The 16,497-nt window shown below is 51.4% G+C and overlaps 1 protein-coding gene across 1 annotated transcript; it reads left to right on the top strand.

Annotated features, from left to right (window-relative positions):
* The first annotated feature begins 6,266 nt into the window (after positions 1-6,266).
* On the top strand, positions 6,267-7,685 carry FOXS1 (forkhead box S1). The gene has a single exon (XM_056843956.1). It carries the CDS (start codon positions 6,267-6,269, stop codon positions 7,683-7,685), a length of 1,419 nt encoding a protein of 472 aa, XP_056699934.1.
* The last annotated feature ends 8,812 nt before the right edge of the window (positions 7,686-16,497 follow it).

The following is a 16,497-nucleotide window of genomic DNA, read 5'->3' as shown; positions in this document are numbered from 1 at the left end:
GGGGGGGGGAGGCTAGGGTTGCCAGGTCTCCAGCCACCACCTGGAGGTTGGCAACCCCAGGGGAGGCCACACAGAGAAGGCCTGGAGGGTGCCCCCGCTCTCCTCGGACCTCCCCCCCCAGGCGGGAGGGCAGCCAGCAGTGGGCCCGAGCAAACAAGGCGCCAGGGGGGTGCAGCCCGCAGCCCACGGTCGATCCGCAGGGAAGGAAAGGGGGGAAGGAAGGAAAACAGAGAAAGAGGAAAAGGGAGGGAGGGAGAAAGAGAGAGAAAGGGAAAAAGAAATGGATAGGGGCAAAGAAAGAAAAGGACGGAGGGAAACAGACCAAGAGACAGAAAAAGAGGGAGAAAGAGGGAGATAAAGGAGAAAGAGTGACAGAAAAAGAGGGGGGGGAAGAGACAAAAGCCTCCCCCCCCCACGCACATACACCAGCGCACGCCGGCCCTGAGCAACCATGCCCCCGCCTCCCCCGCCCACACACACACACGGCGGCACACACAGTCCCGCGCGACTGGGCCCCAGTCTCCAAGCCTCCCCCCCCCCGAGTCTACAAAAGGCTCCCCGAAGCCCGATCAGCTCCCGTGCGCATACTCTGCTGCTGGGAGCTGTGGGCCTCCCCCCCCCCCCGCAGCTCAACAGCCAACAGGTGGCAAGAGGAGCTTACAGTGTGCTGCAGCATTCCTGCACGCCGCAGCTGCAGGGGGCAACCTTGGGGGAAGCATCCCTCCCCCTCCTCTCTCCGACCAACAGCCGACAGTCGGCGAGAGGAGGTCCAAAGGGCACCGCAGCACCCCCGCAAGCCGCGGCCCCAGGAACACCCTTGGGGAGGGCAGTGCCTCTGCGGCAGGGCCCCGGAGCTCCCGAGGGCCACAAAAAAATGTCCTTGGGGGCCGCATACAGCCCCCAGGCCGGAGGTTCCCCATCCCTGGTTTAGAGACTGGCCCAAGGTCTATGACTGGCCCAAGGTCACCCAGCAGGCTTCATGTGGAGGAGTGGGGAATCAAACCCGGTTCTCCAGATTAGAGTCCACCCTGTGTGTGTGTGTGTTAAGTGCCGTCAAGTCGCTTCCTACTCATGGCGACCCTATGAATGAAAGTCCTCCAAAATGTCCTATCTTTGACAGCCTTGCTCAAGTCTTGCAAATTGAGGGCTGTGGCTTCCTTTATTGAGTCAATCCATCTCTTGTTGGGTCTTCCTCTTTTCCTGCTGCCCTCAACTTTTCCTAGCATGACTGTCTTTTCCAGTGACTCTTGTCGTCTCATGACGTGACCAAAATACGACAGCTTCAGTTTAGTCATTTTAGCTTCTAGGGTCAGTTCAGGCTTGATTTGATCTATAACCCACTGATTTGTTTTTTTGGCGGTCCACGGAATCCGTAACACTCTTCTCCAACACCACATTTCAAAGGAATCTATTTTCTTCCTATCAGCTAGAGTCCACCCTAGTGTTGGAAATAAAAATATTTATTCCTCTAAACAGATTTAAATCTGAACAACAGAAACCCAACGTCAGGATTTTGAAAGCAAGAGATTTTTTAATTATTTTTGCAGCAAAAATAAAGAGAGAAGAGATTTTAGCCAAAGGCCACAAAATGAAATCTCCCCCTGGAAATCCCACCCATTTTCTAATCTTTTATACTTTTCCAGAGTTCTTTGTTCTCAAGAGCCATCCTCCTTCTTAGTCCATCCCAATTAGGATCTCATCTTCGTGATCACATGCCTACATGATCTCAGATGTTATTCTGTGTTAGTCAGTGTCAGGAACAGGCTTGAGATAAAAAACTAAAACTCACCTGCTCATTAAAACTAATTAAAAGGCCTTAAACTTTTTTGTTAAACAATGCTGCTCTCTACTGGCTTATATAAGTAACTACAGCTTACAAATACAACGTGTTGTGGTTTATTATTTCTTGTGAATAATTAAAATACTAAAATTAAATCAATTAAAATCCCATATTCCCCACACTAGGGTTGCCAACCTCCAGGTACTAGCTGGAGATCTCCCACTATTACAACTGATCTCCAGCCGATATAAATCAGTTCCCTGGAGAAAATGGCTGCTTTGGCAATTGGACTCTATGGCATCAAAGCCCCTCCCCAAACCCCGCCCTCCTCAGGCTCTGCCCCAAAAATCTCCCCTCGGTGGCAAAGAGGGACCTGGCAACCCTAAGTCCACTGCTGTTAACAACTAAACCATGCTGGCTCTCCTTAAGAATTTAGAAAATAAGTAATAATAATGAAACATACCCAGTAATATGAATAAAAGTTCACAAATTGAGAAAAGTTACTATGACTGTCTTCATCAATGGTGCACGGTCAATTTACAAGGTTTTTTGTTTCCTTTGCCGAGTCGTCGCCAATTAACGGCCCTCGAGGGTTATCAAGGCAAGGGGTGAACAGAGGTGGTCCTGTCTCTGTGCAGCAACCGGGACTTCCTTGGTCGTCCCCCATCCAAGTATTAACCAGGGCTGACCCTGCTTAGCTTCCCAGACCTGCAAGGTCACATTAGCCTGGGCTATCCAAGTCAGGGCAGAGGTAAGCAGAGGTGGTTTTGCCGTTGCCTGCCTCCGCATAGCATCCCTGGACTTCCTCGGTGGTCTCTCATCCAAGTACTAACCAGGACCCATCCTGCTTAGCTTGCCAGCTGTGATGAGATTAAGTGAGCCTGGGCCATTCAGGTCAGGGTGACTTATTTGCAGGGGGAGGGGAATAATTCATAATTGCTTTTAGCACGAGTATAACTCATGTTAGATTTTGACTGTGATTAGAATCATAGAGTTGGAACTGACCACCAGGGTCATCTAGTCCAACCCCCTACACAATGCAGGAAATTCACAACTACCCCACCCACGCACCCCCACACAGTGACCCCTACTCCATGCCCAGAAGATGGCCAAGATGCCCTCCCTCTCATGGTCTGCCTAAGGTCACAGAATCAGCATTGTTGACAGATGGCCATCTAGCCTCTGCTCCAGGAAAGGAGAGCTCACCACCTCCCGAGGAAGCCCATTCCACTGAGGAACTGCTCTGTTAGGAAGTTCTTCCTAATGTCTAGGTGGAAACTCTTTTGATTTAATTATCTGCCACTGATCCTTACAACAGCATGAGAATAGCCCAGCTTAGCAGAATCTTGTCACATCTCAGAAGCTAAGCAGGATCAGCAACGGTTTGGGAGACCACCAAGGAAGTCCAGGGTCACTATGCGGAGGAAGGCAACAGCTAACGGCAAACTTGCCTGTAACGCCCTAGGGTCATGGGGTTACCATGAGTTGGTTGCAAGCTGACAGCACATTCTTCAGTCCTTACAGGCGTGTAAAGAAGGCCAATCTTCTCTCCATATTGCAAAAGAGAGGAAGAGCTGAGGCTAAATAGGGAAGGGCAGCTTTCTGTCAAGTCATCTGCTGAGTTGATGGGCTGAGGTGATGTTTGAACTGGGGACCCATTTCATAATATCTGGGGACTTCCCGTAAAGTGGGGAAGGGGGAACCATCTCCTCTGCCCTCACACGCTCAGAAGCAGGGGTCTGCAACACGGTGCCCATGTTTTCCTGGCACAAGACTTTTCCTGGCACCTGCCGAGTCTTCATTGTGTGATTGAATGTAAGGTGTGGCAGCCATTTGTGGTGGGCTCTGCAACCTGCACCAGCCATTTTGAGGCTGTGCCCACCACACTGTCAGAATTCCCAAGGTGCCTACAGGTTCAGAAAGGTTGGGGACCCTCCCCCCCCCTCAGAAGATAAGCAGGTTTAAAATGTACCAAGGCACAGATGGAAGTAAAGAAGAGACACTGTTTAGGGCTGTTTAGCTTGGAAAGAAGGCGGTTAAGGGAAGACATGATAGAGGTGTATAAAATTATGCATAGTATGGAGAGAGGGAACAGGGAGAAGCTTTTCTCCCTCTCTCATAATACCAGAACATGGGGTCGTCTGCTGAAGCTGGAGGGTGAGAGATTCAAAACGGATAAAAGGAAGAATTTCTTCACACAACGCATAGTTAAATGGTGGAACTCCCTGCCCCAGGATGTGGCGATGGCTGCCAACTTGGAAGGCTTTAAGAGGGGAGTGGACGTGTTCATGGAGGAGAGGGCTATTCATGGCTACTAGTCAAAATGGATACTAGTCATGATGCATCCCTATTCTCTCCACGATCAGAGGAGTTTGCCTATTATCTTAGGTGCTTTGGAACGCAGGCAGGACAAATGCTGCGGCAGTCGTCTTGTTTGGGGGGCTTCCTGGAGGCCCCAGGTTGGCCGCTGTGTGAACAGACTGCTGGACCTGATGGGCCTGGGTCTGATCCAGCAGGGCCTTTCTTATGTTCTTATGATCACACTGGCTCTGTACTGCTGAGCTCTTGACTAGCGAGGGAAGAGTTTCCCCGCAACCCGTGCATTACCCTGGGGAAGGCTTTGGAGCAAGAGGTGATGAGCAGACATGGGTTTGCCTCTACCCAAGATGTAAAACGGCCCCAAAATTACAGCCTGTGGCTTGGCAGGGCCATATTGCCGATGAAAAATGAACTATGAACTTGTTTGGAATTAGCTGATGTGAGATTCTTGTGCTTTGTACAGGGAGGGGCTGCGGCTCAGTGGAAGAGCCTATATACAATTATGCATAGTGTGGAGAGAGTGGACAGGGAGAAGCTTTCCCCCCTCTTTTAATACTAGAACGCAGGGTCATCTGCTGAAGCTGGAGGGTGAGCGATTCAAAATGGATAAGAGGAAGTCTTTCTTCACACAACGCATAGTTAAATTGGGGGACTCCCTGCCCCAGGATGTGGTGATGGCTGCCAACTTGGAGGGCTTTAAGAGGGGAGTGGACATGTTCATGGAAGATATGGCCAACCATGGCTACTAGTCAAAATGGATACTAGTCATGATGCATCCCTATTCTCTCCAGGATCAGAGGAGCACATCTATTCTATTAGGTGCTGTGAGAGGCAGGATAAATGCTGCTGCAGTCGTCTTGCTTCTGGGCTTCCTAGAGGCCCCTGGTTGGGCCACTGTGTGAACAGACTGCTGGACTTGATGGGCCTGGGTCTGACCCAGCAGGGCTTTCCTTGTGTTCTTATGTTCCTTTCCTTCATCCCTTAGAAGCGCCTTGATTCAATTGATCTTGAGCAGCGTAATTTAAAATCTAGTGTTTGAGTAGGGTTGCCAGGTCCCTCTTCACCACCGGCGGGAGATTTTTGGAGTGGAGCCTGAGGAGGGCGGGGTTTGGGGAGGGGAGGGACTTCAACGCCATAGAGTCCAATGGCCAAAGTGGCCATTTTTCTCCCGGTGATCTGATCTCTATTGGCTGGAGATCAGTTGAATTAGCAGGAGATCCCCTGCTACTACCTGACTTCTGATTGCTCATACTTACCCTGTGTGGGAAGGAATGATGAATATGTAACAGCACTTTTGTATTAAGGACTGAAGAAAGATTTCCACTGCTGTGGATCTGAAACGGCCGTATCCATCGATGATTGTGGCTCTATATGAACTTTACACAAGGATTACAATATTAGCATTCATTTGGTACTCAGTTGAGACCTTTGGAACTTCCTCTATATATTTGTGGTACTCAGCTGAGACCTTTGGAAATTTCTCTACATTTTTTGTGTGAACTGTACATATTGTATATAATTGTGTTGTATATATGTCACGTATATGGTCTATGTTTCACCTCAGTAGCTTATAAATATTTGCACTTTGTGTATATACAGTTTCCTGTACTGTTTTTCTAAACCTTTGGTACAAGTACAGAGGTGCCGTTTTTCTCCCCACTACCTGGCAGTTGGCAACCCTATGTTTGAGGGATATAAAGACTGGAATAAATCTTGCCACTGACAATGTAGCCTTGGGATCCCTGTCACTTAATAAAAGGTTCTGATGTTCTTGACTTGTGGGAGCCTCCTGGAAGGGCCGTTGACGCCCAGAAGCGTCTCGTGGATGGCAGCTGCTCGCCCAGCCCGGTTTCCTGACGTCTCCTCAAGTGAACAGGAGCCTCGGTGGTGCCCCTGCCATCTCTCCCACCCACTCTGTCTGGGAACGGCTCAGTCCCGGTGGCAGAGGACGTGTTTTCCTCCTGCCCTGTGAGCTTGGGAACGAGAACGGAGAGCCGCAGGCCCCTCCTCTGGGTCCCTGCGGGCAGGAGGTGGAGCCGGGTCAGCCCCTTCGGTTGCCTTTTCCAGAAGCAGGAGGCTGGACGGCTGCAGTTCAAACCCAGCGGTGGGACAGAGTTGGCCCAGGACCGGCGAGCCGGTTTGCTGTGCCGCCGCTGCTGGAAAGAGGATGCAGCTGGAATATCCCACGGCAGCAGCTTCCTCTCAGGCCTGCCTGCCTCAGCAGCTTGGGATGGGGCTCTACTCCGGTTTGGAGCCCTTCCGGGGGGCCCTTGCCCAGGCCAGCGACGGGACCAAGCCACCCTACAGTTACATCGCTCTGATCACCATGGCCATCCAGAGCACGCCGGAGAAGAGGATCACCCTGAGCGGCATCTACCGGTACATCACGGGCCGCTTCGCCTACTACCGGGAGAACAAGCAAGGTTGGCAGAACAGCATCCGGCACAACCTGTCCCTCAACGAGTGTTTTGTCAAGATGCCCCGCGACGACAAGAAGCCGGGCAAGGGCAACTACTGGACCCTGGACCCGGAGTGTTACAACATGTTCGAGAACGGCAGCTTCTTGCGGCGGAGGAGGCGCTTCACCCGCAAAAGGGGCCCGGTGCGGGGCGGGGATGGCGGCCAGAGCGAGGAAACGCTACCCAAATGCCCGCCTGGGCAAACCGGCCAGACTTTCCCTGCAAAGAAGATCAAGCTGGAAAGCGGCCGGTCTTCGCCAGCTCCCTCCGGCCAGCTTCACGGCTCCTGCCCAGAGATGCCAGCTCCTGGCAAGCCTCTCCCCTTGGAGGTGCCCACTGCGGGCCTCTCGTGCCACGACCAGCCTGGCCCTGGAAGCCTGGCATGTTCCAAGCTGTGCATGCCGAGGTCTAGGCAGCTCTGCCTGCACCCACAGGATCTGACGGGGTCGAAACCTCGCCTCTTCGAGAAAGATCTCGGCTACTCCTCCTTGATTGAGAGCCCTCGAGTGAAAGAAGCCCCTCTTGGGGAGATGGCGCCCCACCAGCTTGGACCAGGCACTCACCTGGGCCACAGGATGACCCAACGGCCCACCCAACCACACGTTGAGGTCAAGGAGAGCACCCCAAGCAACCCTAAACTGACTCAAGCATCTCCCAAGACAGGGCCGGAAGGCAAGGAGGCGTCCCCAACATTCTGCCAGTTGAGCCCGGCTTTTGCCACTCTGCCGGGGCCCGCCAAGGCCTCCCAGGGGTGCGGCGGGCAACCTCCCCCTGGCTGCCTCCCTGCCTTTGATGGCGAGAGCTACGTCAAGCCGTCAGCGCTGCCGGTTTTTGGATCTTTGGGGTATTCCGGCCCGGATGCTCTGAGCGGCAACTACCAGTGCCGTTTGCAGGCCTTGAACTTCTGCGTCAACGACCACAGGTGCGGGGCGGCCCTGGAGCACCTCTTGGCGAGTCCTGTGGCTCCCGCCTCCACGGCCCCCCTTCAGCCCACCCCCTTTGTGCAGCTTCAAGGGGAGCAGGAGTCCTGGGGAGGGACCCCTTTCTCCCACCAAGGAGGAAACGGCTACCAGCTGGGACTCCCGCACTGTCTCTACAGGACACCTGGCATGCTCTTTTTTGAGTGATGTGGGGGGCACATGTGCTCCGATTCTGCTCGCACCAGAGGATGGACCCTACCAGAGGACCCCCACGTCCCACGTAAGTTATTGACTCCCGCCCGGCAGAGCCGAGAGAGGCGGCAAGAAGACCGAGGACGCTCCGCCGCTGCTGGAACAAACATTTCCCACCCAATGGATGAAACTGTTTTCTTTCTCTCTCTTTTTTGATCTTAGCCACTGGAATAAATGCATAGTCCATTCCTCATGACAGACCTCGTTTTTCTACTTGTGGGCACTGAGCAGAGGGGCTGGGGGGGTGTGTGAATGGATGGGGGAGGTAATCCCTTAGGGAGGGTTCTGTATAGGGTTGCCAGCTCCAGGTTGGGAAATACCTGGAGAAAAAGAAGAGATGGGTTGTATATGCCGACTTTCTCTACCTCTTAAGGGAGATGCAAACCTGCTTACAATCACCTTCCCTTCCCCTCCCCACAACAGACGCCTTGTGAGGTAGGTGGGGCTGAGAGAGCTCTAAGAGAACTGTGACTAGCCCAAGGTCCCCCAGTTTGCTTCGTGTGGAGGAGCGGGGAAACAAATCCAGTTCACCAGATTAGCCTCCGCCGCTCATGTGGAGGAGTGGGGAATCGAACCCGGTTCTCCAGATCAGAGTCCACCTCTCCAAACCACCACGACCGTAACCGCCTTAACCTTAACCACTACACCACGCTGGCTCTCCACGCTGGAAATTTTGGAGGTGGAGCCTGAGGAGGGCAGGGTTTGGAGAGGGGAGGGGCTTCAATGCCATAGAGTCCACCTTCCAAAGGTGCCATTTCCTCCAGGGGAACTGATCTCTGTCACCTGCAGATCAGTTGTAATAGCGGGAGATCTCCAGGCAACACCTGGAGGTTGGCAACCCTAGTTCTGTAGGGCTGTTGCCACGTTCATTGCAGATTTGTCCCACGCCTGACCAGCCGACATTTCGCCTTAAATAGCCCTGATTCGTCTTGGTGGGCAGCCAGCGTTGCCAGAAGTTCCCTTGAGGATAGGGAGGGCCAAGTCCTCAGTGTGGTTTGAGGATAAGTCCTTTGCCCCCCCTTCTTGCGGGGGGAGAAGCTGTCAGCTGGCAAGAATTCTAGTGGGCTGGTTCAGTATTCCCTCTAATTCGTTCAAAGTTATTTAAAATAAATGGTGTCTTAAGAAGGAGTTACTTTGCACATGCTCAGAAACACGACAGTTTTACATCAATGCATTTTAAAAGCGGCTTTCCGTCAGTGGGGAAAGACAGTCCGCATGTTATCGGGCGTTCCTTCCTTAACTTGTTTTTCTTAATGACTATTTAAACCCCTTCTGAAAGCATTCCCTACAGGGGAAAACACTCTGCATATGCTCAGATGCACTCAGCTCACAGGGTCAGAATTTTTAAAAGCAAAAGTTGGCACCCCAAGACAAAGCCACTGCGCACCCTATAGCAACCTATAGCAGACTTCCATCTTCTTTATTGATTTTACATACTGCCTTAATGGAACGGTCTTTCTGCCCAGCAGGGACCCAGAGTGGCTAACATCATTCTCTCTTGAGAGCCAGCATGGTGTAGTGGTTGAGAGTGGTGGTTTGGAGCGGTGGAGGCTCATCTGGTGAACCGGGTTGGTTTCCCCACTTCTTCGCCTGAAGCCAGCTGGGTGACCTTGGGCTAGTCACAGCTCTCTTAGAGCTCTCTCAGCCCCACCTACCTCACAGGGTGTCTGTTGTGGGGGGGGGGGAAGGTGATCGTAAGCCTGTTTGATTCTCCCTTAAGTGGTAGAGAAAGTCGCCATATAAAAACAAACTCTTCTTCTTCTTTTCCTCCTCCTCCTTTTTATCCTGTGAGGTAGGTTAGGCTCAGAGAGTGTGACTGGTTCAAGGTCCATGACACCCAGCAAACTTCCAACGGAGATTCAAACTTGGGTCTCCCAGATCCTAGTCGAACCTTTACCCCACATTGGCTCCCCAGTGGTTAGAGTTGGTGACCACAGAGAGAGATTATTTTTCAGCAATAAGGTCGATCTAATCCTGCACAACAATCCTGCAACTGGCAGGGGAGGAGGCCGATCTTACTGCAGAAGGGGCAGAGCCTGCCACAGAGCGGGGCAGCCAAACTGAAACATGGCGTTTCATCGCAACCCCTTTGTCCCCAGCTATGGATTTCAGTGCGGAGTAATCTATTTCCCATCTGCAACACCTGACCACCCCTTTGTGAGATAGGGCTGCCAGCTCTAGGTTGGGAAATACCTGGAGATTTTGGGGGTGGAGCATGAGGAGCGCAGGGTTTGGGGAGGGAGGGACTTCAATGGGGTATAATGCGAGAGAGTCCACCTTCCAAAGGGGCCATTTTCTCCAGGGGAACTGATCTCGGTCACCTGGAGATCAGCTGTAATAGTGGGAGATCTCCAGCCCCCGCCTGGAGGTTGGCAATCCTATTGTGTGGGGAGGGAGCAGATGGACACTTTGCAGCTTCTCTCTCTCTCTGAAACAGGGCCAATTTGGGCTCCAGCACAGAGAGAGGGACCAGGCTCAGCCTAAAGACGTGGACATTGGGAGGGAGGGAGAGCGGAAATTATCTACAAAGTTGTAGAGAATGGTTGCAGCAGTCAGGGCTCAGGGCAGGATTGCGAGTGAAAACCAGGTCGAGTTACCATATGTTAAACGTCTTCACAAGCTTGGATTGCCGATTCAGAGAATCAGAGAATCACAGAGCTGGAAGGGACCACCAGGGTCATCTAGTCCAACCCCCTGCACAATGCAGGAAATTCACAACTACCCCCTGCTCCATGCCTAGAAGATGGCCAAAAATCCCTCCAGGACCCCTAACCAATCTGGCCTGGAGGAAAATTGCTTCCTGACTCCAAAGTGGCGATCGGCATTGCCCTGGGCATGTAAGAAAGGGCCACAAGAGCCAAGCACTGACTCACCCCTTCCTGCCCTCCCTCTCACGATCTGCCAAAATTCACAGAAATCGGCATTGTTGACAGATGGCCATCTAGTCTCCGCTTAGAAACCTCCAAAGAAGGAGAAAGATTCCTTCACCATTTGCTTTCCGTAGGATTAGCCAATGACAGGGTCTCTCTCCAAATTATGAAAGCTTGGCTGATTTTTGTTAGAGGCCCAGGGGCAAACCCAGATGGGTTTTTTTTCCCCTGGTCACTTGGGAATACTACTGTGGAGTCCCAGGGCATAGAGGAACCAACAGCCCAATTCCATGTAAGGCAGCTTCCTACACTTACAGGGCTGGCAAGGCTCCCCACCTCCCCCACCCCCGGGCCCTAATCCTAAACCCTTGACAGCAGTCTGGAAAAGGGATATTGAGCAGGTGAGGCATTCACTCTTTTCATCTCCACACCTGGGGAATTTCATCTGCTCGATTTCTGGGAAGATATCGGTGGGATATTAGGGGGGAGGGAAAACTTTTACGCAATGGGGGCAGTTCAGTGGTGGAATTGGTCACCCGGGATGTTGTGTTTTCTCCCTCCTTGGAGGTGTTTAAGCGGAGGTCGGATGATTATTTGTCAGGAACGCTTTAGCTCATCTTGCATGGTGCTGGGGGTCAGACTGGGTGGTCTGTAGGCCCCTTCCAACATTTTAATACTGGAACATGTCCAGAGGAGGGCAACAAAGATGGTGAGGGGTCTGGAGACCAAGTCCTATCAGGAAAGGTTGAAGGAGCTGGGTATGTTTAGCCTGGAGAGAAGACTGAGAGGGGATATGAGAACCATCTTCAAGTACTTGAAGGGCTGTCATAGAGAGGAGGGTGCCGAGTTGTTTTCTGTTGCCCTGAAGGTCGGACCAGAACCAACAGGTTGAAGTTAATTCAAAAGAGTTTCTGGCTAAACATTAGAAAGAGCTTTTTGAGTGTTAGGGCAGTTCCTGTTTGAGAGACAGCGAGGTGTAGTGGTTAAGAGCGGTGGTTTGGAGCGGTGGACTCTGATCTGGAGAACCGGGTTTGATTCCCCACTCCTCCACATGAGCGGCAGAGGCTAATCTGGTGAACTGGGTTGGTTTCCCCACTCCTATGCACAAAGCCAGCTGGGTGACCTTGGGCTAGTCACACTCTCTCAGCCCCACCTACCTCACAGAGTATCTGTTATGTGGGGGGAGGAAAGGTGATTGTAAGCCAGTTTGAGTCTTCCTTAAATGGTAAAGTCGGCATTCAAAACCCAGCTCTTCTTCTTCTTCTTCCTCCTCCTCCTCCTCCTCCTCCTCCTCCTCCTCCTCAGTGGAACAGGCTTCCTTGGGAGATGGTGGGTGCTCCCTGGAGGTTTTTAGCAGAGGCTAGATGGCCATCTGTCAGCAATGCTGATTCTGTGAACTTCAGCAGATCGTGAGAGGGAGGGAAGGAAGGGTTGCGTCAGTGCTTGGCTCTTGTGTCCCTTTCTGACATGCCCAGGGTAATGCTGATTGCCACTTTGGGGTCAGGAAGCAATTTTCCTCCAGGCCAGATTGGCCAGGGATCCTGGAGGGTTTTTGTTGCCATTTTCTGGGCATGGAGTTGGGGGTCTTTGGGGTGTGTAGGGGGGATGTAGTTGTGAATTTTCTGCACTGTGCAGGGGGTTGGACTAGATGGCCCTGGTGGTCCCTTCCAACTCTATGATCCTATGATTCTGAGCACCAAACAGTGGTTAAATGTGCAGGATCAGGATCAGCAAGCCTGAAGATGCCCAGGAGATTCGAGAGATCCTGCATCTTTCTGGGGATGCCTGCCAACATCTGGACTGCCAGCTGCTAGGAGGAAAGGGCAGGAAATTTTCTCCACCCCCTCCATTTCCTTGTGCTGTTTGCTCAATGGCACCAGCTCGGAGGGCCTGCTCAGAGCCAGCCTGTCAGGCTCCGGTGTCTGGGGGAAAAGAAGCGACTGTAAGGAAGCCAGCCCTGGGGCTTCATCCTCGTGTGCTCAGGGGTCTGCAAGCATTTTCGTTGCAAGAGCCCACCCACCGGCAGCAGGGGCAGAAAGGGACGCAAAACTCCTGGCAGGGCTCTGGCCTTCAGGGAGCGTGGTGCAATGGATAGAACAGTGGATTTGGGACCCTGGGCGACCTGGGTTCGAATCTCCATCCCACCATGGAAGCTCACTGAAGAAGAAGAAGAGTTGGTTTTTGTATGCCAACTTTCTCTACCACTTAAGGGAGACTCAAACTGGCTTACAATCACCTTCCCTTTCCCCACCACAGACACCTTAACTGGAGATGCTGGGTATTGAACCTGGGGTTTTCTGGATGCCAAGAAGATGCTCTGCTACTGAGCCACAGCCCCTCTCCAAGGGTCAGAAAAACAAACTTCTGGTTGTGAGTTTAAAAGATTCTGCCCTGGCTCCACAAGTGATTTATCTATTTGTTTGTTTCATTTATATCCCACTTTTCTCCTCTATATGCCACCATAATATTCCAGAACAGGCTCCAACCATGATTTACTGGTCTCCACCTTAGCCTTACCTATTGAACCAGGATTCTGTATTAAACCTCTATCTGCAAATTGCACCAAAATAGTTGCTTCAGGTAGGTGAGGCTGACTTAGCTCTAGGAGAGCTGTGACTTGCCCAAGGTCACCCAGCTGGCTTTGTGTCTCCCTGGAGAAAATGGCTGCTTCGGATGAGGGGCTCTAAGGCATTATATCTGACTGACCAAACACTGCCCTCCCCAGACTCCATCTCTTAACCTCCAAGAATTTCCTAACCTGGAGCTGGCAACCCAGGGAGTGCCAGGGGGGTTAGATCCATCCATGGCTGATCTCTTTGAGCAACTCACACATAAGGTGAGCCCTCTTTGAAATCACAAGCACCTGAATATGTGAATAGCATGCCAGAGGTTTGACACATAGAATCATAGAGTTGGATGGGACCACCAGGGTCATCTAGCCCAACTCCTTGCACAATGCAGGAAATTCCAAACTACCTCCCCCACACACCCCCAGTGACCCATACTCCATGCCCAGAAGATGGCCAAGGTGCCCTTCCTCTCATGAACCGCCTAAGGTCAGAGAATCAGCATTGCTGACAGATGGCCATCTAGTCTCTGCTTAAAAATCTCCAGGGAAAGAGAGCTCACCACCTCCCGAGGAAGCCTGTTCCACTGAGGAGCCGCTCCAGCTGTTAGAAAATTCTTCCTAATGTCTAGATGCAAACTCTTTTGATTTAATTTCATCCCTTTGGTTCTGGTCCAACCTTCTGGAGCAACAGAAAACAACTCGGCACCCTCCTCTATATGACAGCCCTTCAAGTACTTGAAGATGGTTATCATATCCCTTCTCAGTCTTCTCCTCTCCAGGCTCAACATTCCCAGCTCCTTCAACCTTTCCTCATAGGACTTGGTCTCCAGACCCCTCACCATCTTCGTTGCCCTCCTCTGGACACATTCCAGCTTATCTACATGTTTCTTAAATTGTGGTGCCCAAAACTGAACACAGTACTCTAGGTGAGTTCATCTGCACAGTGAAGATTCTCTTTGAAGATCTCAAGGCCACCGTAAATGCAGAGAAGTTGGTGGGAGCAACAGAGTACCCACAGGGCAGTTTCCCCTAACTTTCCTTTCTTCAACCCCCCTCTTGCCGCCATTCTTCCACACCCCTATCCCATAGACGCTGCTGGGGAGGTTTTTCAGGCTTGGTTTTAAGTCAGCAATGGCTAGATCGATGTAGTGCAATAACTTGGAGACAAATAGATAATTATCACATTTATACAACAGAGCCACATGGGCTCAGTGGAAGAACATCAGCTTGACATGCAGAAGGACCCAGGTTTGATCTCCAGCATCTCCAGGTCAAAGGATCAGATAGGAGGTGATGTGAAAGACCTCTTCCGGAGACCCTGGAGAGCCAGTGCCGGTCTGAGTAGATGATACTAACCTTGATGGACCGAGGGTCTGGCTCAGTAGAAGGCAGCTTCGTGTGTGTGTGTGTGTGTGTGTGTGTGTGTGTTGTGGAGGGGCTGTGGCTCAGTGGAAGAGCCTTTGCTTGGTGTTTACAAGGTCCCAGGTTCAATCCCCGGCATCTCCAGTTGAAAGGACCAAGCAGTAGGTGATGTGAGATACCTCAGCCTGAGACCCTGGAGAGCTGCTGCCAGGGGAAGGTGATTGTAAGCCAGTTTGATTCTCCTTTAAGCGATAAAGTCAACATATAAAAACCAGCTCCTCTTGTTCCTCTTCTTCTTCTTCCTCCTGAGTAGACAATACTGACCTTGATGGACCAATGGTCTAATTCAGTAGAAGACAGCTTCATGTGTATTCACTATTCCAGCATGGTGTAGTGGTTAAGAGCAGTGGTTTGGAGTGGTGGACTCTGATCTGGAGAACCAGGTTTGATTCCCCACTGCTCCACATGAGCGGTAGGATTGCCAGGTCCCTCTTTGCAACCAGCAGGAGGTTTTTGGGGCAGACGTTGAGGAGAGAGGGGTTTGGGTCAGGGAGAGGAGAGGAGGGTCTTCAATGCCATAGATAGAGTCCAATTGCCAAAGTGGCCATTTTCTCCAGGTGAACTGATCTCTGTCGGCTGGAGATCAGTTGTAGTGGAAGGAGATCTCCAGCTAGTACGTGGTGGTTTGGAAATCAGCATAGATGCGAAAAGATTAAACAAAGTGCAACATTTATAAAGCTACACAGATATACAAAGCACAACTGATCATACAAACAGACAACATCAACGTGTACTTCACCAACGAACATAAACAATCAAAAGCAGTCCAAAAATAGACATATACAGTCCAAAAGGTATACAGTCCTTTGAAAGGTCGATGTTCATATAAGACAGTGGTCCCACGAAGGTTCCCACGAAGTGTAGCCACAAACAGGTGGGGATACGGCCGTTTCGATTTCTTATAGTAATCTCTTCTTCAGTCCCCAATGGGGGACTTTGCACTTTGTTTAATCTTTTCGCATCTATGCTGATTTCCAAACCTAGGTACTAGCACAGAGGTGCCTATTTCCTACATACACAGTACCTGGTGGTTGGCAACCCTAATGAGCGGAGAAGCTAATCTGGTGAATTGCATTTGTTTCCCCACTCCTATACATGAAGCCCGCTGGGTGACCTTGGGCTAGTCACACTCTCTCAGCCCCACCTACCTCACTGGGTGTCTGTTGTGGGGAGGGGAAGGGAAGGTGATTATAAGCCAGTTTGATCCTTCCTTAAATGGTAGAGAAAGCTGGCATATAAAAACCAACTTTTCTTCGTGTTTTTCTTCTCCCCCCCACAATCAGAGCCCAGAAAGAGAGAGACAGATTCTGCCCCCCCTTCCTTCAGCCAACTCTGCCTGCCCCTACCTATCTCTTTCAGATTCTCAAATCTGCCCCTTCTTCACAGATAGACTTCTTCAGAAACACACGTCCTCTGCTCAGTGGGGGAGTGGGGGGAGTAACTTACTCCAGGTCCTGGTGGATGTTTGGACAGAGCCATTTCCCAACAAATAAAGACCAGGAAGAGTTTAAGAATTGGGACCATTCCTTTGGCCATAGGTTCCCCACCCCCCAAGCATGCTATTTTAGGTCAAGCCCAGAGACCCATTCCCAGTAACCTGATTCCAAACTCCCAACGCTCGGAGCCTGCACGGATGCCAAAGCTGCGTCCAGGGAACGAGAGGGCAGGAGAAAGAGCCAGAGAGCGTGCTGGTGTCCGGTCGGCCAAAGGTTATGCGAAAAGTTCTCTTACTGCCATTGGGAGGGAGCCTTCACAAACACGCACACACACGCACTCACAAAATTCACATGTTTAGTCTATTAATGTTGTTCACATTTTTTCGGCCACCCAACTTCCAAGGGGCTAAGGGGGGGCATACAAGCCTTTATTTATTTAAACCGCACTCTTCGCCCCAATCGGAACCCAA

This window comes from Euleptes europaea, chromosome 2, assembly GCF_029931775.1.
Source record: "Euleptes europaea isolate rEulEur1 chromosome 2, rEulEur1.hap1, whole genome shotgun sequence".
NCBI lineage: Eukaryota > Metazoa > Chordata > Lepidosauria > Squamata > Sphaerodactylidae > Euleptes > Euleptes europaea.
Note: the sequence above shows the minus strand (reverse complement) of the source record. Positions and strands in the feature narration are given on the sequence as shown.